Source organism: Montipora foliosa, chromosome 6 (assembly GCF_036669935.1).
Source record: "Montipora foliosa isolate CH-2021 chromosome 6, ASM3666993v2, whole genome shotgun sequence".
In the NCBI taxonomy this organism is placed as follows: Eukaryota; Metazoa; Cnidaria; class Anthozoa; order Scleractinia; family Acroporidae; genus Montipora; species Montipora foliosa.
In genome coordinates, this window is record NC_090874.1 from 57,074,265 (window position 1) to 57,099,264 (window position 25,000).

Consider the following 25,000-nt stretch of genomic DNA (forward strand, 5'->3'; position numbering starts at 1 on the left):
GCAAAGTTACCAATAGATATCCTCCTTCGCCGCCATGACCTTACCAGAAACTACAGAGACATCGCGTTCAACTTATTCAATTGCAAAGCTTTTTCTAATTTAATCTTGTACTCTTGAACTTCAAGCTGTGTTCTTGAGTAGCCGTTTTAATCTTTCAACCTGTTTTGGGATCCGTTTCGGCGATGGCATTTGCCTGTTGGAAACCAAAAAAACTCGTTCAGGGTGCAGTGTTCCTAGTCTTTAAAAGGGGCTATTAATCACGCCAAATGACGTAGTTTCAATTGACAACCAAAAGTGCCCAAGAAGTAGAATGAAACATTGCAATCATTAACCTAAAACTGTTTGAACCAACATAAAACACATACAGAAAAAGGAAATGGGCAGCATGGTTGGACACAAATGGAAATGCAAACAAAAAATGTCGGCCCGACGTTTTACAAGTTTACAGACCGAATGCACAAATGGCGGCCAAAAAAGTATTATTTTGTTTATGTGCTAAGTAAACTCACTAGCCTCGTTTCCTTGACAAAATACAAAAGAAAATGTTAATTGGGAGCGAGGCTACTGAGTATAATTAGCACATAAACAAAAGAATGCCTTTTTGGCCATTTATGCATTCGGTCAATAGCAAATCGCCTGGATAAAGTTCGTTTTTGCTCGGAATCATCTTGTTTGTGATGTAACGACAATTTCATCAGTAAAGAATCCATGTTACCATTTTCGAGTTTTCAACTCGTGATTAACTAAAGATTTGCCCGGAACACCCTAAATAATGTGACGTAGCCCTTTTAACGGCTACAATAAGACTGGCCACCTTAACCTTTCACGAATGAAGAAATAGCAGTACCTTGGATGTACCAAAAGGTCCTTTAGCATCCGTCCTTCAAACACAAAAATAGAAAAAACAATTTTTTTTGTCAATCGACATATAACACCTGTTTCCACACTACCCCGAATACAATATATATAATAAGAACAACGATAGTTGTGCAAAGGAGTAAGGTGTTTTAAGTGCCTATAAGGTAAAAAGGATTTTGCATTTTAGAAGATTTTATTTGGTTTAGGATATGTGATGACTTTGACAAGTGGTTTCACTAAATAACAAAAAATCACAGAATCAAAAAATGATTAATCTCTGAAAAACTTAAGAAAGAGCTTCGAGAACGGTGTAGGATGGCAAAATTTATTATATAGCCATGGCAACATTTCCGGGCTTCTGTTCCTCTCTGTCCGTTATCAAATAGAGCGTGTTCACATGACGTCACGGTGGCCATGTTGGTGTTCCAAAACAAGGAATGGCAGCCATGATGGTGTACCAAACTAATCCTCCGGGAATTGAACTCTATCTTTATGCAAATACCTTCTTTGTTTCAGTAATCCAATATGGCTGCTGGTCACGTGAGTGAAAACGCTCTATATCCCAATTTAGTATAATCTAAAACAGTGGATAGCATTGAAGGCGCGCTCTGATTGGCTTCTCAAACTCCTAATATCCTTGCTATTCGTCTCCGAGCGACTAACGCGGGGTTCACGTCCGAAAATCAGTATTGTTAATCATTGCAGGACTAAACGAGTTGAAATTCCTTTTTGTGCTATATTATCTCACTGATTCAGTATAAACTAAAACAACTATTGGCCTCAGTGTCGGTGGCTAATGGTGGATAATTACCTCGCCGCGACCACTTGCCACCTCAACTGTCCACTTTAACTTAATTCTCTCATAGGGAAATTAATGATTTAAGGTTAGCAAGGAAAACGGTTGGTCCTACAGAAACTAGACCTGAAAACAAATGTTACCTACGCAACAGCTCAGCACATTTCAGTAGAGCAATTTCATGTCTTGCAAAATGTACTTTACTCCAATATTGCCCCAGTTATCGGTTCTTATGTTCCTGATTTGCCTTCTCTTGAAACTACTGTTTCACACAAAAACTTAAATATATTTTTTAACTTAAGATGACAGGCCACTTTAAGACAAACCTGCTGGCTCTTATTCTGTCCGTGATGCTCTGAAACAGAAGGAAGCCAGAAAAAATGATTCACAGCCACTCGCCTAAACTACAACAAACACCTCCCCTCTGGTGAACCCTGCTTCTAAGCTCTCCCAGGCTGGAATCCCATTTCTTCATATTTTTACAGGCCTTTTGTCCTCAACCTCTACCTAAGCCCCAGCAAGCATGCAAAGACTTTGAAGAACAGGTCTGAGGCATTCACAAAAAAACTGGAGGAAGAATATCTACTTCAAATCCGACCTCTTCTCTCGGGCATGGCTCTGCACCCACCCAGTATGACGCCTATGAATACTTGATCTCCCTCCTTTAATGTTGAGACCGTTTCCCCGGTCCCGGATAAAATCTCGGTCTTCCCACAAATCTGAAGTGGTAAAATTACTATTGCAATCAGCACACTCAGTTACCTTCGCATCCTCTGCTCTCGTTTCCTGGGACCTTCTCCTGCTAGCACCTGGAGCTTTCTCGTCAGTGTCGTTCCTCTTAACATCTTCGGTTTCATCTTCGTCGCTCTGAAAAACGCACGGGAGTTTATGAGTACCTCCTGAGTACAAAGTGCAAACAATTATTCCACCGTTAACTTATGGAGCGGTGGAAGGACTGCTAGCTAAGGCTTACAAACGACACGACTCGTTAAGCAAGCGACAAATTGACAAGGTAGCGGGCTACATCCTGCATTTTCCCTTCAAATAACAGGGAGACCTCAGCAGATCAGATGAGAGCTTTCTCAAGAGATACGATACTCACCCCTGCGCGGCGTTTCTCCCTTAGTCTCCTTCGACGCGCGGCGGCGCGTGCTGCAGCTGACAGAGATGAATCATCCTCTTCTTTCTCTTCTTTGTCTTTTTCCTTCTCTTTCTCTTTCTCCCTCTCGGTTAGCCTTGATCGACGATAGCTGGGCATTTCACTTTCCCGTTCTTTTTCTCTTTGTTTCTCCCTTTCCCTTTCCCGCTCTTGCTCTTTTTCCTTCTCCTTTTCTCGTTCCCTTTCTCTTTCCTTCTCTCGCTCTTGAAGCCGCCTCTTCCAAGCAGGTAACTCGACTTCCTCGTTGTTCTTTCCAGTTGGCTGCTTGCTACGACCGTCTGGCTCGTTCTTTTCGTCTCCTGTACCGCTTATCTTGTTTCGGCGGCTTAGAAACGAGTCGGTAGTGGAGTAAGGTCGAGTACTTGTTTTTGTTTCGTCTCTCGACCCTCGCACGGAAGTTTCCTGAAACAAAAGCATTTGATGAACAAGCCACCCAGAATATGCCACACAAAGGAAATTCGGTTTTCGCATCATGTGACAACAAATACAATAATAATGGAGAACAGAAGTCTATTGTGGACCTCTTTGGTAAAGTACGAACAGCTCCTAAAATAGAACTGAAATGAATTGAATGAGTTCTTTGATCAAAATGCATGGGACGGGCTATGTAATTTTCGGGAGACAGAGAATCATAGCAGTCATGAGATTAAAACCAAGTGTTTGGGTGTACTTAATTAAAACAGATCTCGGCTCCAGAGGGGTTTATACCACCTTCTTCAAACTCATTCCATAGCCCTGCATGATCCGGCGCGCGCGCACTGCTGCAGGGCAGCTTCACATGAAACGAAAGGCCCAAAACAGAAACTCTTTTAAAGTAGCAAAAAGCTGCTGGAAACAAGACAGGCTTCATTTTTGCAACACTGCACAAATACAAAATCCCAAACAAGAACATATGAACCTTTTAATGAGCCTACAAACCACTACCATAAACTTGTCCGACCTTAATTAAAATACAAAATACCCGGAAAAAAAAAGGCCCCGGATATTCTGGGGCTACCGACAAACGGACGCCTGGAGCCCAAGTTAGTTTGAAGCTGTCAGGATATTTTTCCTTTGAGGGAGGAGGAAAGTGACACGTGATATCCCAAAACGCGAGCGAAGGTCACATTCACACTTACTTTGTAAAGAAAATTAAAGTAACGGAGTCAACCTACCAGACCGTGCGCAATTACAAATGGTTTTATTTATTGGAAATACATCCACTCCACTGACATTTAATTGAGCAAGCGACGGAAACATGTAAACAAAAGGGTCTTTAAGGAAAAAAAAGCAAGACTGCGTCAAAATAGCTCAGCCCGATAAGCCATGACCCTGGCATGAAAAGCGCTCAATGTTGCATCTTGGTCTGTTCCTATTTCTGTCTGTCTATATTGCTAAATTCACAAATCAGAAAGATGAAACCCTCAAACGGCACGAAAGAGTGCGTTCTTAATCTTGAGATCAACTTGTACCAACGTTAACGAGCTGTACCGTAAAACAGATGCAAATAAAACCAAGAAGTGAATTTACATTCCCAACGCGACTTGACATATTTACCAAACAAGCTCAAATTTTCTAAAACCCCCGCAGCAAATTCATGTCTGATGGGCAAAACAGCGCGAGAAATGCAAATAGACGCTGTAAGAAGACATAAGAATAAATGCGTGCACCAGCCCTTTAGTAGCCATAAAATAAAAACGCAGATGTACCACGAATTTTCTGCAGGCTGATGACAGACGACTACCGCAAAAACTGGGTGTGAATAACCCTGTTGAATTTTTAAAACATACATACTAATTATCCACTTAAATGGACAACATCATTTGCGACTATCGCATAGATTATCTACATTCAAATTTGAGGAAGAACATCAAAACTAAGATGCGATTCTTAAAAATGCCAGCTTGCAGAAAGCAGATGAATAACAACTCTGAATAGATCCCTTCCTTGGTGAACCTTTTCGTGTTTATTTGTTCTGCCGAGAGATACGCTTCACTGACAACATTACCTCGTAATTCAAATAAAATTCAAACCTTTCCCGACAAGACATTTCGTGAACAAAATCCCAGAGATGAAATCAGTAATGCAGCGGGTTAAAAATGAACCGCTACTTTTGCAAGCCCAAACATGTTGAAGAGCATCTTATAAAACTCCGTAGACATGGCCGAAAGTTACCAGAGCTAAAAGACTGTTCGACAACAGAAGCCGAGTGATTGTCTTCTACGCCATTTGACCGGCGATTCTTTTAACAGTAGCTGGCACGAGATATGCGACAAACCAAGGCAGACTGTTCGATAAAAAAATATCAGAATAAGTTACTGAATTCGGCACCGTGTTAACGAAGAAGTACAAATGCAAGCGACTTTTTAAGCCCGTTTAACGCAATAGCGAATATTTTGCCGGTTGATTGCCCCAGTAAACCCTCGTACAATACATTTTCTTCATAATCCTAAGAAATTATTGCTACTTCATGTTTAAATCTCTCCGAAAAATGTTACCTGTATTCTCCCGGTTGAGCTTCCATAATTTGATGGATCGTAACGGCGCATGAGATACGACATCACGGGGTCAAAGAATGAACACTGCCACAAAGACCTTCCTCCAAAACAGAGAAGCAATGGGTCTCCACGGAACACTACGGTTAATGACAGCCAGCGATTCTTAAGACGAATTTTGGGTCGCCTTTTCGTTTTTATTTGGTGCCACTTGAGCAAACAAGTTGCGTTGTACATTAATTATGCATAGGGAGCTACTTACGTAAAAAGGACAAAATAGACAAACCTCCCTCGCCACCCTAACAACTTTTTTTTGAATTAAAACTCGAATCGAAGTGTCAACGGAATTAAATAGAAATCTCTCAAGATACACTCTACATACCTGCATAAATGTTCAAAATTAGAAACTGATATTTCAGTTGTTGTTGTTGTTGATGATGTTATTTCAGATAATCCTCTTCGTTTGAGTGGACACTGGATCTCTACAATTGGCAATACATGTATGTGCGGTCGGGTAACACATGGGCAATATCACGACTGACGAGTGACAAACCCTCTCCCTATCTTTTTCCGTTTTACAACTTGACCAAATTTATATCAACCTGAACGTGTACTTATGTGGCCAGATTTTGAATAATTCTCTGAAGCCAATACTAGTTGCCACTTCAAATTTTCAAAGCCCCCTGTCGTTTGGAAATTGTCGTGAAAGGCGATGACAGAGGTCGGGGGTGGCCGCGAAATGCGCGCAGCAAGTTATTTGAATTCACGTCTAGCGATGATACGCCTTGAGAAACCAAGCAAATTATTACAAATATGATATGGCCCCCGTACGCATGATTGAAATAAGAACATCAACAACAACGCACCAAACGCTAGGACCCAACAGTACACCCTTACCTTCCGTTCGTCATCTCCACCGGCCCTCCTGTGAGTAACATCGTTGCTTTTCTTAATCTCCTCCTCGTCTTCAGGTCTCTTAGCTCTTGTTCCCCTGAATGGAGTGTCCTCGCTCGGTGTAGAGATCGTCCTCCCTTTTATGCTTGTGGTAGTGGTGCTCGTCGTGTTAGAAGTTGTCGATGCGGTTGTACGTGTTGGGTAGCTCCCAAACCGCGACTTTGGTTCTTCCTTACTCTCTTCTCTACCAGTTAACCTAGAAAATCTTGAAGGTTCAGTTTTTGAAACGGGTGAAGAAGGACTACTGGCCTTTTTATCATTGTCTATAAATGGGGACTTGAGAAGCCTTGATGAACCCCCCACCCCTGAATTTGACGTACTAAATGGTGCACTCTGCGCACGAGTTGTCGAAATCGTTCTCAAAGAAGTTGTCGAGCTTGTTCGAGACTCCGGTTTGACGGGCGGTTCCTCTTCCTCCTCGTCCTCGTCCTCGTCCTCTTCGGAGGACGCTTCTGTTTCGCTACCACTTTCCTCCTCTGATTCAGATTCATCTTCGGGTTCTTTGAGCGAATTTACCGTAGGTTTTGATGGTACAGAATTTACCGTGACTTTAGCCCTAGGAGCGACAGAGTTTACTGTCGGCTTAGTTGTTTCTTCCTCCTCTTCTTCCTCCGAGTCTTCTTCGCTATCCTCTTCAGAACTCCCTTCGATGTCTGATTCCGTTCCGCTGTCGTCTTTGCTGAAACCGTCCCGTTTCTCCTGCTCGTTTTCTTTGTCCTCTTTGGGGGATTCGGAGAAACCAGGTGGCTTAGACAGCTTGTTCTTCGGGGATATCTGTTCCCTGCTCGCCTCCATCTGAGCTCTCTCCTGGTTGATGTCCCTGAGAAAAAGGTTTTGGTCCTTTATTCTTGTTATGGAGCTCCTACGAAATAAAGAAGCCACGCAGAAATTGCAGTGAATAGCAGTTTTGCAGGACTGGCACAAGCACCGAGAATTCAACTGTTTGATTCATCCAGTTGGTGAGTAACCCCTGCAGACCGCAGACCGACCTACCAAGAGGACTAGGTTGGACTGTGTTGTCAAGCCAAAGCAAGTCCTTGTATTTGTTCTGGCCAGGAGCCAGGTAAGCCCGTATGCAGTCTACAAAAGTACACAATAGTTGAGCTCAGATGGAGAATCTGATAACGCTTTGAATCTCCAAATTGCCATACTACTGAAACGATTGGTTTTGTTTCGGATGGCCAAATTAATGTGCCAAGTTACACGACGATTACTCTCTCGTTTTCGTTTTAGTTGAGTGCCAGTCCGCAAGGAAAGACAGAGAAGAAACAACGAGAAAACCAAGAAGCTTCATCTCACAACCAGAAAGAGACAAGTACAGCATCGAAGAGACAAGATAAGGGAAAGCCCTTTGAACAAGGAATTTTTTTTTTTACAAAGCATTAAACTGTTAGTAGGGACGGTTAGAATTAATTTTACATACAGAAGTCCCGGGTTGTTAGCAGGGGGTTGACTACGCAGCATTCTAGCTCGAGAGGTCTCAGAAAGACTGAAAAAAAAAAAACAAGGAGAAAGCAGTTAGATTAAAAACTATCATACTCGCACAACAGAAAAGGGTTAATTGAAGTTACTGGCCGGGTTAACTTTGATCTGAAAACGAGAGTTTTCGTGAACTGACACACAGAGGGTAGCGAGGCACAGAGGATAGAGCTCCAAACGAGACCTCTCACATAAATGGCGGCCGATTGCATACCTTTCTTGACTGCCACTATGAAAGAGGTCTGAGAATATAGTCTTGTATGTTTGTTAGTTAATACATGTAAGTATTGATACAGTGCTTTATTTATAATATTATAGTTTACTGCAAAACTCAGAAAACAATGAGCACTCAATTACTCATGGAATGTGTGTTGCGAACTACATGGAAAGTAATAAATTACTACTGAGTTTTCACGTTTTGCTCGGGTGTAAAGTAAAGAGAAACGGAGTTTGAGGATGCTTAGAAAACTGACTTCTTCCCATTTGCCTCGTGCCATAGGTAGCTTTTGATGATGCACTATCGAAGAACAAATTAAAGGAAACACATCCGAATAAGTCATTGGAGAACCCGTTCGCAGGATAAGCTGTCAACTTTGCTGTGATAACCACCACAAATTCAACAGTCACGATATTTTGCAGGCGTTTTCGGTTGTTTTTTTCTTTTTTTTTCCTTTTAATTTTCTTAAATGACTAGCGTACAGTCAATATGTGTTTCTGCCCTTTTCCATTTAATAATTCACTCCTTTACTGAGTTGTTTGAAGCAAGGTTTGGGTTTTTATGGGTCAAAAGCTATCAAAAAACTTTTAGTCCTTCTGGACAAGACTGATACCTGGACTCGTGACCACCTGGAAATACCATGCTGCACGCTTCGGAGAACAGTGGCCATCAACTGACTTGACCTCGTTTACCCTTAAATTCAATGTTCTGGCCTGCTAGCCACCAGTAATTAAAACAATCAAACGAAATCAAATGCCATAAGAACTGATTGACCTCATTCCACTTTCTTTGTAAAAAAATATTTAGTGATGAGTGTTAAGGTAGACTGGCAGTAACTTAAGAAGCAAAGCTGATGAGAAGCTGAGAAGCCTACATTTTTTTTCTGTACAACTGTAAACTTGGTTGAAAGAGAAGCCTACTTTTAAGGCGAAGTCAAATGGAAGGTAAAAGAGGCAGCAGACAGACCACAAACTGTTTGTTAGTCAGGGTACTGTGATTTTACTTCTTAACATTTCTCCAAACAACTCCGTCCAGGATCTTATAGAATGGGTTGGGAAACGCTCATGTAACGTTCCAACCTTGTTGGGTTGGAAAAGGAACTTACCGTCTCTTTAAAGGGGCTGGTCCCAACTCCATATTGCTTTTAATAACAGGTGTTGTTGACTGTGGAAGAAATACATTGGCAAATCAAAATAAATGTTAAGGCACAATACAACAAAGTCATCTCCAAGCTAACCCAGATGCAATATAAAATGCACACATTCCTAGAAACCAGTGGTAATGGTAATGAATTTATATAGCGCATTTTCTATTGAAATATTCAAATGCGCTTTACAAGCAAGGGATCTATGGGTGAGATCGGACATCAGCATATAAAGGCGCCGCTGGCAGCCGCTATCAGTCCATTAGCAATCTCACCCAGCACATGAATGAATGAAATGAGCCCTGACCACAACACCAGGATCTCAATGCCCTACTCTTTACGAATAGTGTGTGGGTTCTTTTACGTCCTACTGGGTTGTGAACATTGAAGAGTTGTGAGACAGAGCCTACGGTTTGTAGTCCTTATCCGTGAAGACTTGAAAGTCTTAACCATTTGCAGATGTAATAACAAAGGCAGCACTTTCCCCTCACTTATTTCAAGACCCCGAGTGTTGGTCCGGCCAGAGTCGAACTCACGACCTCCCGCATGACAGCCCGATGCTCAACCAACTGAGTTACCGGTGCGCGGTAACCAAAAAGGAAAAGAGAAAACAAAATTATAAAAAATAAAACTGAAGACGAAAAAGCACATTAGTATAGCCCTCACAACTATTCCTTCTGCAATCCATTACCTCCTACAAGGAGTGACACTTGACACATGTAAATTTTACTCTGTCTAACGCCAGAGGATTTTAACTAGTCAATAGGGGCTGCTTCAGGAGTCAGTGAGTTAACAATATTTTTTTTTTAATTCAGTTCTTCCCAACCACATGCAACACAGTTTGAAATTCAAACAAAATCAGAAGCCAATTACAGTAGCTGAATTTCCTTAGGTCTGGCAACTACTGCTTATGGAGTTCATAATTATCATAATTATGTTGGCTTCCTTTGACTATTAAAATCATAAATGTGTTATGTGTTTTGGACTATCAGTTTGCTCTTTCGTGCAATCTTTGTGAATGAGACTTACAGCATTGATCTTTGGTTTATCATTTTGCCTCTTCTTAAGTTCTTCAAGCATTTTTACCATGTCTGGTTCTGCAAGGTCAATAGGTGTTGAACCCTGCAGAGACAAAAAAATAACCTATTATTAAGCAAAATAATTACAAAATGTAAAAAAAAATCAAGTTGTGAGCTGTACAGTGCGTAAAGGTTGTAGAACTGTCTTGAAGTTGTTGTTCCGAGGTAAGGTCTGACAATCACTAATTCTGTGTTAACTATGGCTAAAACAAATCTGTTGCCAAGTTAAAGGGAAAGTACACCCAAGAAAAAGTTTTTCTGAATCGAAAGTTCTTTACCTGTATTGTCATGTACTTGACCACTCATTTGAGCTTAATGTGTTTAAATAGCCAACAATAATGCTTCAAAAATGGGCAATTCTAAATTGAAATCCACCATCTTTGTTTTTGTGAATGCAAACGAGGCTATGACGTAGCAATAGTCAAGGATTTCTCCGGATGACTAGATGTACTTGATCTAAACAAGGAAAACACAGGCGAGGAGAGTGATACTTTGTAGACTTGAATCTTAATCTAGTGGGTAAATTGTGTTAATATTGGCTCCACCATCAGAACAGATATATGTGAGTTATATGCAGGTTTACGAAGTGAAAGAGAGCTTGCAATGCTATCCCGTGCTCATTGCAGCAAACTAAACGCCTAGAAATCAAGTTAAATCTGTCTTATTCTACCGTGGCTTTCTACAAGATCCCTGTTACAACTTTACAACAAACGATAGATTTATATATTTCCATCGAATGGTAAGAGTAAATCGTTTCAGTAGTGTCTATAAAGCTAACAAAATTTCACTACACTATATTTTCATGATCAAGTTGTTTATTTTACTGCCTGGAAAAGCACATAACAGTGAAAATCGTCAATATATTGCTTGATTCAGTTTTCTCGGTCCAATGTAATGATATTTTGGACTGGCTGACTGAGATTTCACAGGGTTCGCACACTTTTTCAGACCAAAAATTCAAGGACTTTTCAAGGACTTTCAAGGGCCAAATTTTGAAATTTCAAGGACCTCCTTTTTACTTAGGTAGATGAATTTACCCATAGAAATGGTCTGACAGTACAATTCTTCTTCATTTTCCATAACGTACATGCATGAAAATAATGCAAAGGCACTGGTAACCATTTTCGACCCCACAGCTCGTCGCATTTGTATGACATGACTTGAGTGGCTGATTATTTTCACTGAAGTTTTCAAAGATTCAAAATGCGGGTCAGAAAAAAATTCAAGGACTTTCAAGGACCAGGAATGAAGAGCACAGATTTTCAAGGCCTTGAAAATGCACTCTCAAAATTTAAGGGTTTTCAAGACGCGTACGAACCCTGATTTCAGTATGAAGCGAATGTTACCAAGACCAACATTCATAAACCTGAAGATCCTGATTGAAGTCCTCCTTAGCAAAATGAAAGACCTGAACAGACAATAATAGCAGTCAGGTTTTCAGGTTTGAGGAATCCATCCATGTTTTATTTTTGCAGGCAAACTTCTCTTTAAATTTTCATTTTCCAGTGGAATCTTCTGTTTTCTTATTCAAAAGACACGTGTCTAGTTTCATCCCCCTCGAAAGCGTAAAACACCAACAGCGGTAATTGTTGCTGTGAAAACGCCTTGCTATGTGTATTGAGCAACATCCGAAAGTTTCATTGGTGAAACAAATTATACATCTGCTGAAGCATCAAAGACGGCTGTCGCAGAAGAAAGAAAGTGAAAAAGAAAAGGTACGCTTGTCGAATATTTCTATGTCGCATGTTCAAGGTCTTTGTCTTGTTTACATTTGCTCTGGCTGATTTTTGCCGCCTAGTTTGATTGACCAAAGAATCTACAACTATCAAGTGACTTGAGTTTCTGTCGCACTTATGGCCTACTTGGCCTACTAGCTATTGCACCACAATACCATTTTACCATAGTTCATCTTACATTTGAATTTCTTGGAGCAGAAAGGTCAGACAAAATTGAGAAAGTGATTCGGGAACCAAGAACGTGGTAAGGTCAAACATGTTTGTTGACTATTGCTACGTCATAATGCTTGTTGACTATTGCTACGTCATAACACGTCATATCCAAGATGGCGCTTTCTAAGTCACAAAAGAGGCAACTTCAAAGCATTCTTGTCACATTTTTACAGGGAAATGGAAACTGGACAAAATGGCAATTATTATTTTCGAATTCCTGGGGAAAAGTTTTAGTAATTTAGAGAAACTTTTTCTAGACCATAATTTCCCATTAACCTCTCTGGTGATACCCATAATAACATTTCAAAGAACCAGAATAACTTAAATTGCATTAAGAGCTTGATTACCATTTTATTCCTTGCACTAAAATTGGCTCCATGCTCTGCAAGTACTTCGCAGGCTTCATTCTGCCCCCAGTGAACTGCTGCATGTAATGGTGTCCAACCATCTACATCTTTTGCATTGATATCAACTCCAAGTTGAAGCACAAGACTGGAAAAAGAAGTACAGGTATACCAAAGTTCAACTTTTTAACAATGGTGTACATAATGGTGTCAAAAACATTTGGTTTGATAAAGTGAGAGTTCCATCTTTTTACAGTAAGGACACTTGAACCTTGAACACTTGACTTTATTTTTCTTCGACGACTATGAAATAAAGGCTCTTCTTATGATGTATAGTGTTACATGTATATCATTTTGTAAGTGTAAAACATTAAATACTCTTGTCAAAAGGACAAGCCCACATTCTATAGTCACTAAAAAAATGTACAAACAAATATCAAGTGTTCGTGGTTCGAGTGTCCTCACTGTAAACAATTTTGATGCAACTTGACTCACAGCGACAACTTTTGTCTTTTTCAAATTGCTATACAAATTGTTCAAAGGGGAAATTGAAACAGAAGTGTAATAGCACCAATTTTAACGTAGATTGTTACTTTAAGGAGACGACCTATTACTGTTTCTTCTGTTAGATATGTAAGGAATTATTTTGTCACACACATGTAATACACAAAGTTGGCCACTAAATGCTGAATGTGAATTATGAGCTTAGAGTTTTGGCATCACCATTTTACCACTTCATTGTACTCTCGGGTTCCTTTTTGTACGAGTAAATTTGCTTTTCCACCAACTCAGTTCAACTGAATTGTTATCAAACACCTATCCTGTTTTTCTTTTTTTAAACAAAGCAGATGCTTACATGTACATGTAGCTCACCTTATCACTTGTAAATAACCTTTTGAGGCTGCAACATGTAATGCAGTTGCACCTAAAGAGTGATGTATAAAAGTCATTTTATCCCAAGAAACAATTCACACTGGAACTAGTTAACAGCTTTGGTACAAGTACACTTTGCCAAATAATACATGTATAAAGGAGTATTGTCTAAGAACATTCTGATACCAGCATCAGCCCTCTTTTAACTTGGATACAAGTTAACATAACACCAAACTGAATTCCCAGGTGGTTGGTTGCAGCTGGTAATCTTTGGCTAAACAGAAATTTACTCATACTGTCGTTCCCACAGATTAGCATTTTAAAAATTCCCCTCTTCCTATGGTCCTTTTTACCAATCTACGCCAGCTACCCTGCTGACAGACACGCAGGCTACGAGTCATGCACATTTCTGACACTGCCATTTAATTTTCAATGCTCATTCTTGATGTTTTTACATTCATTTGGCCTTGCTGCTTCGATATGATCAATTTTAAATGTGCCTGCCTTCTTACCCTGATGAGTTCACGAGAGTTTAACATAAGTCATACTACAATTATAATTACAGATTTAGCCAAGCCTAAAAGCAAAGCTCCCAGGTTATTTATTGCTGGCGGGCCTTAGCGAGGCAGCATACTATTCTTGACATTAGCCAAAAAAATTCAAAATTTGAATGTAAGAACGGAAGCATGCGCAGTCGATTGTGGTGGGTCATGTCTATTATCCGGGGTATTGATACCCGAAAAAACCTCACGTACACGTCGTGGAAGGCAATCTTACAGTCACAGCGTTCGAGTCAAGTACTTTTCTAGTGGGTCGTCATTGATCATCATTCAACCGTATATGTTCAGTCTTTGACCAGTGAGTCAAATTGTTCTTCAAAGTCTTCAACTGTTGAGCGAAGAGAAAATCAGTTCCCGAGCTAGACCACAAGCAGTCGTTCTTATTTCCTCGGAGCCACACACGATGAGTAAAATTATTATTTTATGAAAATTAGTGGTGAAAACGAGGCGTGTCACGCAATTGCACGCTCAACTGTGTCATTGAAAAATAAGAGACTGCTCCCAGTCTATTCTCAAGCACGACAATAAATTTAAATTGACATTTGCTCAGCTACGCTCAGCATTTCTCAAAAGGATACTCTTTTGCTGAAAAGGGGCCAGAAATTTGAGAACAGAAGTTTAAATTCAAAGAATGAAGTGACATGCCATTGTTTTGAAATTATCCATTTGCTTACAAAAAAGTAACGCCTGCGACACATGCTAAAGATATGCACACCTTTCTTCACTTTTTAAATACTTTCACGCACATTTCCGGTATCCTCTTTCTTCAAAAATTTGCAGCTGTTTTAAAAAAAATACCAGTCACTGCTCCCAGTTCCCACGCCAGCACTCACTTTCTCACTGAAACTCCTAGTTCTTACAATAAGTTACCCTGGCTAGAGCCCAAGACCCAATCAAAAACCAGTACCTGGTCAGTGTTCAATTAAAAAAAAAAAACAGCTGGCCTCAATGAGCTTCAAACGTGCGCCCGCCACATGGTTACATGCTACTGATCAGCAGGTACCTTGTTTTGACAGGTGTCAATTAACCATAACATGGATGTCCAATATCAACGATGTTCCCGCCAAAAAATGCAGGTCGCACCACAGAGTTTCACATTGGTATATATGGAGGGTGGAAGTAGGGTTGTACACTCGCATGGTAACCAAAACCAAATTTTCTTGCACAGATGGGTTACCATATTTTCTTACCCATGGTGCTCCACACACGCCTTTGGCGCGCTGAGCTTTGCTACAAAAATTAAAAAGACAAAACATGCTCAAATAACCATGAAATACCTGATTTATCTTTCATTTCATTTATTGTTTTACTGTTTGTCCAACTTTGAGCATCTTCTAACATAACTCTTTCTTCCATACTTCTAGCTAGTTCTACATCAATTCCTGAGAAAAAAAGACACTCATTATTCCCTTCAAGAATCAGTGCAAACTAAATGAGCACAGCTCTGTATCAAATTTGAAAAAAAAAAAGACTGTTCAAAAAGTTGATACCGGAGCTTCCGCTAAATAAGGATTTTTGACGACAATTTCGATAGCAGGAACTTATGTGGTTTTCTTTAGTAAAAGCAAAATTTAAATCCTTGTTTTGTCAGGACCAAACTGAAACTAGCAGAGTAATGGCCCCAGTGCCTTAGAACTTACTCTCCAAAAACAAAATAGATGTTTTTCTATTCCTTGGATCCCCTTTTTTTTACTATCAATGATACAACTACTGAGATGCTACATGTACAATGTACTAAGGCCACAAGAACAATCAGTAGATGCTGCATTGTTTTAAGAGACCTGGATCCACAACTGCACGTACTGTATATGTACACAAACCCCTTTCCACGACACCACAGAATAATGAAATTTAGTCGAGATCAAAATCAAGATACTGGTGGTCTACTACGGCCCTGGAATTTTTACCAGGGTCTCCTGCAAGCTGCAAATGCATATGCTTGCATCTTGGCCTAGTCTATTTGTGACATCTTTTCTTTCTTTCAAATCACCTATTTTATTCAAAGTAACATACACACAATGTGTACAGAATTCTAAAACTATCGTCTGTTTTGTATGAAAAATAACTGGAAATGAAGAACTAAAACTGTAATTAAGCTTAAGCAGCAGCATGCCGGATGAAGACAGGGTAGTCTTGTGAACCAAGGGTCTCACATAAATTTGCTTTAATTGAACATCCTTCTTTTCTCGGGATTATTTCTTATGATGCAAAGGTCCATAGCTGGTCAAGAGAAAAACTAAGTACCGTTGTGCATTGCAAAAGAAAATGGCTCTTGCCCTGGGTCGACTACATTTAACAGTCTAAAACATTCTGCTCAAAGAGTACAGGCAAGTGAATTCTTGCGCCTAAATGTTAATAAGTTCATCACGAATTTATTTGAGGCGGATGACATTGTAGAGCCCGCAGTTAGACACATTGTCCATTCAGGACCTAGATAAACAAACTAGCTCTCCAGTCAGTTCTAGTAACTCAATGGGTAGAGCATCCGACCAATGTGTTATGGAGGTCGTAGGTTCGATTCCTGCCTCAGTTGTCCTTTCGCCAGTTTCCAAGCAACTTGCTTTCCATATAATTCCCACGGGCTACACCTTTCCATCATTGATGAAGGTACCATAACTACGAGGAGGAAATGCTCTTTACAAATCAAGTAGAATTAGGTAGTAGTTATTTAGTATTCCATAGAAATCGAAGGAAAGCATGACAGGAGTAATAGATATGAGTTTTATTGTACGTAAATCCCAATTTGTATGACCAAGATAGAAGAGAAGCTCACCTAATCTTTCAATTTCATCTGTTAAAAGATCTTCCATGTCTTCTTCTTCTGCCAGATCCAGGGGTAATTCCCCCTCATTATTGACCGCCGCAACATCTGCGCCATGGTCAAGTAAACATCTGCAAATATATAACAATAACAAGGATTTGACACATGAGGGGTTTAGAATGAGGAAACTGTAGTCAATGGTTGACTTACATAACACAATCAAGGCAAATTAAGCCTAGAAAACGGGTTACACTCTTACTGGCTGTACAAGTTTCTTACCACTCTCCTTTTGCCTGTCACCACGCAACTAGTTTCCTATCCCTACCACAGGTGCATTAAACCTTAATCATCTATAGTTGCATTTGAAAATCTGTAGGTTAATGACTTTGTACTGTACCATGCGAAAGTAAGCTGACAGTCTCTTACGAGTCTAGATTCTCGACTTGATCCTCGATTCTTGCAAGGATCGAGGAACGACAATTGAGTCGAGAATCGAGTCAAAGGAATCAAGAATTTAATGAGCTGGTCGCTTTACTGATTCCTCGATAGACCAACAGCACAAACGCAACTGGGAATACGAATAACAGAAAAGCCTGCCAAAGTTTCTCAGAGAATACAAAAATTTGGTTTATCAACGGAGTTGATAACGTAAATTGACCACCGTACAGAGATTCTAAAAGCTGACGTTTCGAGCGTTAGCCCTTCGTCAGAGCGAATAACGCTCGAAACGTCAGCTTTTAGAATCTCTGTACGGTGGTCAATTTACATTATCAACTCCGTTGATAAACCAAATTTTTGTATACTACTTCCCCACCGACGCAGCACCACAGTTTCTTTAGAAACTACCCCTTCATTCTTTTCTCAGAGAATGTTGTTCAGAAGTAATGCAGAAACCAAGCGAGTTTAGCCCTCTTTCGAACCCGGTTGCTGAAATTGGGAAAAAATCACAACGAACAACACCATTCTGAGCGATTGTGGAGGAGATAATTATTCTTCAGCCGTATGATCGAAGCATACTCAACAATCACACGGACTGTTAACAGTCTTCGACACTATCCAACCAGCGCGGTATATTTCAAGTTTACTCCGTAGGCTTTTAATTGACAGCACGATCCGCCAGACAATTTAGCCATAACCTACCATGTAGCTTGTAAGTGAAAATTACGTCCGTAGTATTTTGAAAGAGAAAACTCTTTGAAAAAGGTGCAAAATTCACATTGGAATGGATAATACTACCTACAGCTGTATGCCAGTGGATGTAAATTTAAGACTAACAGGTAAACACCTGTTAACACATCAGATGATTGTTAACCCTTTGACGTCCAAACCGGCCGAAACCGGCCAGACTTAGTATTTTACTCTGTCTAACGCCAGACGATTTTACTCGTCAATGGGGAACCCCTGGGAGTCAACGGGTTAAATAACGCACCTTTTTGCAATAAAGGAGTGTTCAAACATATGTACTTGTATCTTCCCAAAACATCTGGACTGTTTGGTTTTTCACTGTTACCAATCATATTTGCAGTCACAGTTAACAAACTGTTTGAAACAGAAACCAACAAAGTGGCAATGTGGGATATGCACACCAACGAATAACAGCAGTGGAAAACTAAATTGTTGACAAAACTTAGAACTGCCGCAGCATGTTCATGAAAGGCACCCTTTTAGTCTATGTAAAATAACCTGAACAATAGTTTTCCATAGTGGTAGCCCGATGATCGATTATAATCGAAAGTTGATCGAAAAGTGCAAGCGACGCGACAATCGATTTTGCTTTTTTCATAATCGATTGTCGCCGAAAAATTAGCAATTTATTGGGGACAAATAAAAGTATTAAAATCAATAAAAATGTTTGTTTAATATCTTGTGTGAGTTGTCTTTTTTCATGGATTCTTAACTTCTAAGTCACAACAGCAGATATAATCTAAGATTGACTGTGTTTACCTTGCGGTACCCTGTTTGCTGTGTTTTTGTCACTTCAAATACCTCACACTTATTTGAAAGATGTGGCATGCTAAGCCACTTTGTATTTCGTAAACAACTGAACCAAAACATAAATAACAAGTTCACTGTTTCGCGTTTGTAGTATCACTACCGTCCAAAATAAGTTTTCAAATAGATCTCAAATGTATTTGCAAATTACCAGAGGAAGATAATGTCACCTCTGATCCAAGGTTTTGGCTTGAAAATGTTTGTTTCGCTCTCCCCAATCTCTCCCCAATTCCCAGTGTCCTCTCTCAGACATGGCGGCTAAAATGGACGAGTTGGAGATCTTTTGCTATACTGGAAACGCCAGGTCGAAAGTGTGGGAATATTTTGGTTTTCATCAAGTGAAGGAAGGGCCCACTTTGACTTCTATTTAGATGAAAAATATTTGGAATGCTTATTGGTAGATTTTTGGCAATCTGATTATTTCTGATGATCGAATCTGAAATCTCAACCGATTCCCACCACTAGTTTTCCATGTAATTAAAAGTTACTTTTTTATGCTTCAGTACATCAAAATGTGCACGCTTAACTATCACTAGAAGAGTTTCCTTCGCTTTCACACTGTCCAGGGCTTGAAATTGCGACCAATACAGTCGCATTTGTGACTGAATTTTTTCCCTTTGCGCCTAAAATATCTGGAGAGTTTTGCGACTTGTTTTCATCTTCACTCTTTCAAAACAAAAGGGTTAGCAGTTGCCGCTTTTGCTCCTTTTACTAAAATAAATGAAGAAATGACAAAATTATATTGTTTCTCGCCTTGAGTTTTCTTTCAATCTGAAGATAGCATAATTGTAGCGTACTTTCGCTGTGATGTTATGTGCTCAACTCCATTCCTTCGATATCATCCACCATTTACAGCGGTTTCTTTCAACACAAGTATTGTGGGCTCATAATTTGTTTTGCTACAACGCTGACAACACAAGGTTGCGGGACAATTTTGCGACTAAATTTTCGTATCTTGCCGCAAAATTTTTTCGTTAATTTCAAGCCCTGCTGTTTAATCTTTTTACAAACATAGCTTTGCAGAAATGCAGCCATGCATGGAAAATTTAGATTGAAAGAACTTTAGAATTGTGTGTGCAGACTACATGCACTGCAGCAATTTAATATTGAAAAATTTATTGTGTTCCCAGTTCGGTGTTTACAAAAAATGCAGTAAATTTAACAATGATCCTGGCAATGCATATGATTGGTGGTACAAAAAGAGGAACGTCATGTGGGACAGGTTTTGGAGCTCCTTTTTCCCTTGAATTGTCCATTACTATCATTTTGAAAGATACATTTATCACCTCCACCTTAAAGAGGCCACAATCGAATTCAATTGTGACTGTCAACTTAAATTGGAGAGTTACTGCAGCTTAGACAAAAGGAAAAAAAAAACAGTTCTTCCAAGTTACATGTTTATGTTATTTCAGTCCAGTAAAAATAACTACACTATACAGTCTAAGTTAAGAAATTACAGGAAATCCAGCCTTAAAGCAGAAAAGTGAACATTATTTAAGTGCTACTAAACAACCAAAAAAAATTCTTCTTAAATATTTTCTTTGGATTTCAAAACTATGTTAACTAAACACTAAATGACCCCAAGTTTTAAGTTCTGATTTAAAAAAGCCGCCTGTTTATTTTAACTGGAATTTTCTTATTTATTGGTCCACCATTACTAACTTAAAAATCTTGAGAGAGCTGGGTTGAGGAGAAAATGACGTCAAAGACTCAATAGTTTGAGAATGCAATGTGTGTGTGCGCTACCAAATTAATATGCAGAACGGGAGTTTCGGCTTTCACATTTTTAAACTCGTGTTTTGCATATATAATAAGTTGCATTTACACATTGAAAATTTTAAGCTAGTGAGTAAATGACGCCACTTTTCCCTACATCCAACCCTCTGAGGTCCAATCGGTCAGTTTTGAATGTGAGTAATGCCGGACTGTGAAATCTAAAACTTACACTCAAAATAAACAGCCTTTGGATAAAAATCAAAGCTCAAAATTTTGCCAGTCAGGTGTTAAGCAAACACGCTTTCAAAATCTGAAAAAAGGAAATGCAGCACTTTAAGAACTACTACAAAATCTTAGCGAATAAATTGGTTGATACACACTGTACGTGTACTTGGCCTTTTCAAAATATACTGCAAAAATTATAATGGGAACGAGTAACTGGAAGTTTTAAAGGGGCTATGTCACGTTGTTTTGGGGTGTTTTGGGGAAATCTTTAGTTAATCATGAGTTTAAAACTCAAAAATGGTAAAATGGAAATCCTTTACCGATAAAATTATTGTTACATCATAAACAAGATGATTCTGAGCAAAACGACCTTTATCCAGGCGATTTGCCATAAACTTGAAAAACATCGGGCCAATTGTTTTTTACTTTTTTCAAGATTACAAGGTTACCCAAATGCAATCTGTTTCAATGTCCATTTGTGTCCATCCATGCTTCTCTTTCCTTTTGCTGTATTTCTGTTATGTTGATCAACAGTTTTGAGTGGTTATTGGAATGTTTCATTCTACTTTTGGAGCATTTTGGGTGTCATGAAATAACAATTTTGCGTGACATAGCCCCTTCAAGCCCCACAAAGATGAATAATTCATCCGCAATGCAAGAGCAACAGTAATCAACCAAATGAAATTTACCCAAAACCATTTTTAAATCAATTGTAATATTTAAAAAAACATTTTAAGAAAATTTACAGGCCTAGTTACTCAAATGCTAAAATTGTAACAAGGATGCCAAAATTACAAGAAAACTAAAAATTTAACTTCAGACTGTCACATACAGATAATTAAAAACCTAGACATAATCATAGACATAGTGTAGTGTTAGAGAACAATAACCAAACTGTAGAGTTCCTTTTAACTTGGTACACAACATAACATGGGTAAACAAGAACAATTCACACCAAATAAAGCCACTTGTAACGAATTGGACCAAGAAGACAAATGTTGGAAGGGGGGGGGAGGGGAGGAATCACAGCTACATTTTGAAAAGTTCTTTCATCTAACAAATTTATTTTTACTCAGAATGTCAGAATCTCATTTAACTTACCGATTAATTTAGAGTAAATTTTGTAAAAATAAAAAGTATTTTTAACAAAAATAAGGACATTTGATTTACAGTGAGCATATTATGCAAAAACTAAAAGATGATAAAAAATGGAGTTGGGTAAAATAATTATCGTAATTCTTGAACCAGTCAAACGTGAACTGGTGTATTTCTAATCATTAAGCAAGGACTGATTTTTGGCAGCTATCAAAGCCACAATAATTTTTACTGTCTTTGATAAATATTTGTTTCAGGGCCTTCAAAACACTATGCTAGGTACAGTGCACAAGATGAAACAAATGTTATCAGAAAATATAAAGGAAAAAGAATATGCTATGTTGTACACAATTTTATCCAAGAAAATGTTATTTGGATTCTACTGAAAACCCAACCAAAGTCAAGATTACAATCGAACTTTTCCTTTAAACCTTCTCTAAGAAGAATGGTTCAGAATATGACACAAACCATTTGGCAAAGAGAACTGCGATGTTTCTATCATGAGTTTGTTCAACGAATCCCTCATGCAAAGATATTTAACACATGCGTAATTATCAAGGATGGAGCTAAAAATTCCAAAAAATGGTGTACAGAGTTTAAAAATATATTAACAACAATTATATGCACACGATCAAGAATGACACACGTACAAGATTTCGTACTTCGAACAAGTCACGCTCTTGACATCTCGCAACACTCACTCAAAGAATGATCCATCGTCTGGTTAAAGTGAAACCTTGGAATACAATAGATTACTTTTGAAGAGCATCGAAACCCCGGCCTCCCGAAACCACAAAATAAAGAATACACATACGAAAAAACGTCAAATTAAATTATGCACAAATAAATTTAAGCTTATCTCATTGCTTCTAACACGGATTTTATTTCGCCGGTCGTCAACTGAAATAAGAAAATCTGCAGCCCAATCTATTTTTAAGCCTGAACAAATGGAAAAGAACATGTACAAAAAACGACAACTGATGTTTAGATTTTGTGGTGCGTGAATTGGATACAAGGATTCAAAGGTATTTCATACAACATCGGTCATTTGATATAAAATCTCTGGACTAGACAAGAGATATCCCACGATTAAACAGCGTTCGACTTAACGTACTCTACATTTGCTATGCTTTGTTATTAAGGAAACCTCGCTATTTTAGCTGAAAGATCGCCAAACAAACTACCGAAACAACGGCACCCATTTCAAATTGAACAAAATTCACACATACTCGAAGAAGCTTTCATAATCGATTCCTAAGTTCCTAGCATGTTTTGAAACACGATCCAAATTGGCACTACCTTGGGACAAAATTTGTAGCTTGGTTATGTTAAATGTCCACGAAATGCCGCTAACAGAGAGAGATGATCGGCCAGCACTGTTCAAACCCAATGCCAAGCCGGTTTGAGAGGAGATTACAATAAAATGCAAAAAGCAAACACAAACTTACTGAGCTATTTCGACGCTACCACAACTCGCTGCTGCATGAAGAGCCGACCAACCTTCATTGTCTCGAATGTCCAAACGGGCTCCATGATCGACCAGAAAATTAACAAGATCATAATTCTCGTCTATGCAGGCCTGTCGAATACAAAAAGCGGTTAAATGTGGGCAGTCCTAGAAACAGATGTAAATAACCTATTGATATATATAAATATACAACCTGGGTAACCATAAGACCTGAAATCACTTTAAAACCCGAAAGCTCTCTTCTACCTTCGCTCTCAAGATGATCACTCGAAGGAATACTAGTACGAAAATAACGAAAAAAAGTGTTGGAAAATAAATTATATTTGTGGGTATTGGGTAGAAGAAACCCAAGGTTCAAATAAGGAGAGCAAAATGATCATTTCCACCTAAGAATCTGGCATAGATTTCCTTGTATCCATTTGCTGTGGTCTACATTGACATAGTTCAAGGCGTTAACAAGCCGACAGAAATTTTCCCAACAAACAGCGAAGTTTAGAGACGACTACAGTAGATTACTCTGTAACGGATACTCATCTCTGGTAAAGTTTTAATGGAAGCGACGCCTCAAAAATGAGCTTTCTAAGAGCAAGCTCTTCTAATCGTTCAAAGTTTTAAGAAGCGAGTGATTCGTTAATTAGGCCATTGTTTTGAGCTCTAGCTAGGACCCTAGACCTGGTCCAAAAACCGCTCTCGCAAGTACTGCTTTCGCTTCCTATACAATTTTTCTACCTACGATAGGGAAGCTAGATGCTGTACCTGATGTAACGCGGTTAGTCCGTCGACATTTTGGTGATTTATATCAGCGCCTTTCGCCAAAAGTTTCTTCACCTCCTCCACGTCACCGCTCGATACCGCTGAAAGGAACACAGTTCCAAGCGAGAATTGGATTTTAGTCTTCTTTCTAGTCCTATCCGCAGATTCTTTTGCTGTCTCGCTCGTTGTCCATCGTTTTAGGGATTCTTGGCGCTTCTGTAAAGCATTGCTTGCTCTAGATGTTTGGCCACCCGTAAAAGGGTCCGCCATCTTCCCATGACGTTACAGAGCGACCAGCCCGAGGACCGAGCATGAGGCCACGTGACCTGCTGGTGGGCTCCACAAGAACCAATGACGATTCATTAGAATTGTCAACAGCGTTACCAAGCAACTAACGTGACGTCACATACTGCGGGCAATCGTATGTTTTTTTTTGCTTTTTCATTTTCTCGGGTTCTAACGATTCTGTTTGCTTCCATAGCTTACTTTCAGTCACTTTAGTTCGCGTAAATGACTGGCTTTAATTGAACACACTACAATTTGAGATTCCGCGAAATCTCCACGCACAGGAAGAGCTTTATTTTGATAACTAACCAGAAAACTCCTCAGTCTTTCGCAACAAACGGTGTATCGTGACCTCAAAGATGAAAAAAATTTCAAGCACGTCGCATCGAGAATGAAATTCCGCCGAAAAATTGCATAGTATGTAATTTTCTCTCCCATTTTCAACGACTATCTACGCAGTCCACGTCCAATCTTTGAGTCATAAGGTCAAGTTTATTGTTTCCTTATATGGACTGAGTACAACGGACGTAGAGAACAATAGTCTAACATAGAGAAATTAAAGAGTTCCTTCTTTTTATGATTGCCATTTTGAGCGCATTTAGCTCTGTAAGACAATTAGAAAATTATTCTATCTATGCGGTCTGAATTCAGCAGATAACCTACAAACACAATTGCATTTACTACGAGTCTTGCAATGCGTTGATCTTACAAACAGAGACCAACTGAGTAACCGATTTTCGAATCCTTTATCCGGGAACATTCGTGACGATTGTCGTCTGAGTCGAAGGGTCGCGTTCCTTTCCGACTAAATATTTTTTC

The 25,000-nt window shown here is 39.2% G+C and overlaps 1 protein-coding gene across 1 annotated transcript; it reads right to left on the minus strand.

The window, feature by feature from the left end:
• Window positions 1-50: 50 nt before the first annotated feature.
• Window positions 51-24,199, minus strand: LOC138005820 (protein phosphatase 1 regulatory subunit 12A-like). The gene is given in 16 exon segments (XM_068851998.1): window positions 51-130; window positions 133-193; window positions 848-881; window positions 1,981-2,009; window positions 2,417-2,521; window positions 2,757-3,215; window positions 6,185-7,061; window positions 7,665-7,730; window positions 9,043-9,101; window positions 10,111-10,203; window positions 12,457-12,601; window positions 13,327-13,378; window positions 15,164-15,268; window positions 16,660-16,778; window positions 23,124-23,254; window positions 23,900-24,199. Coding segments are annotated over 16 exon segments (2,682 nt in total). The 5' UTR covers window positions 24,167-24,199.
• Between the last annotated feature and the right edge of the window lie 801 nt (window positions 24,200-25,000).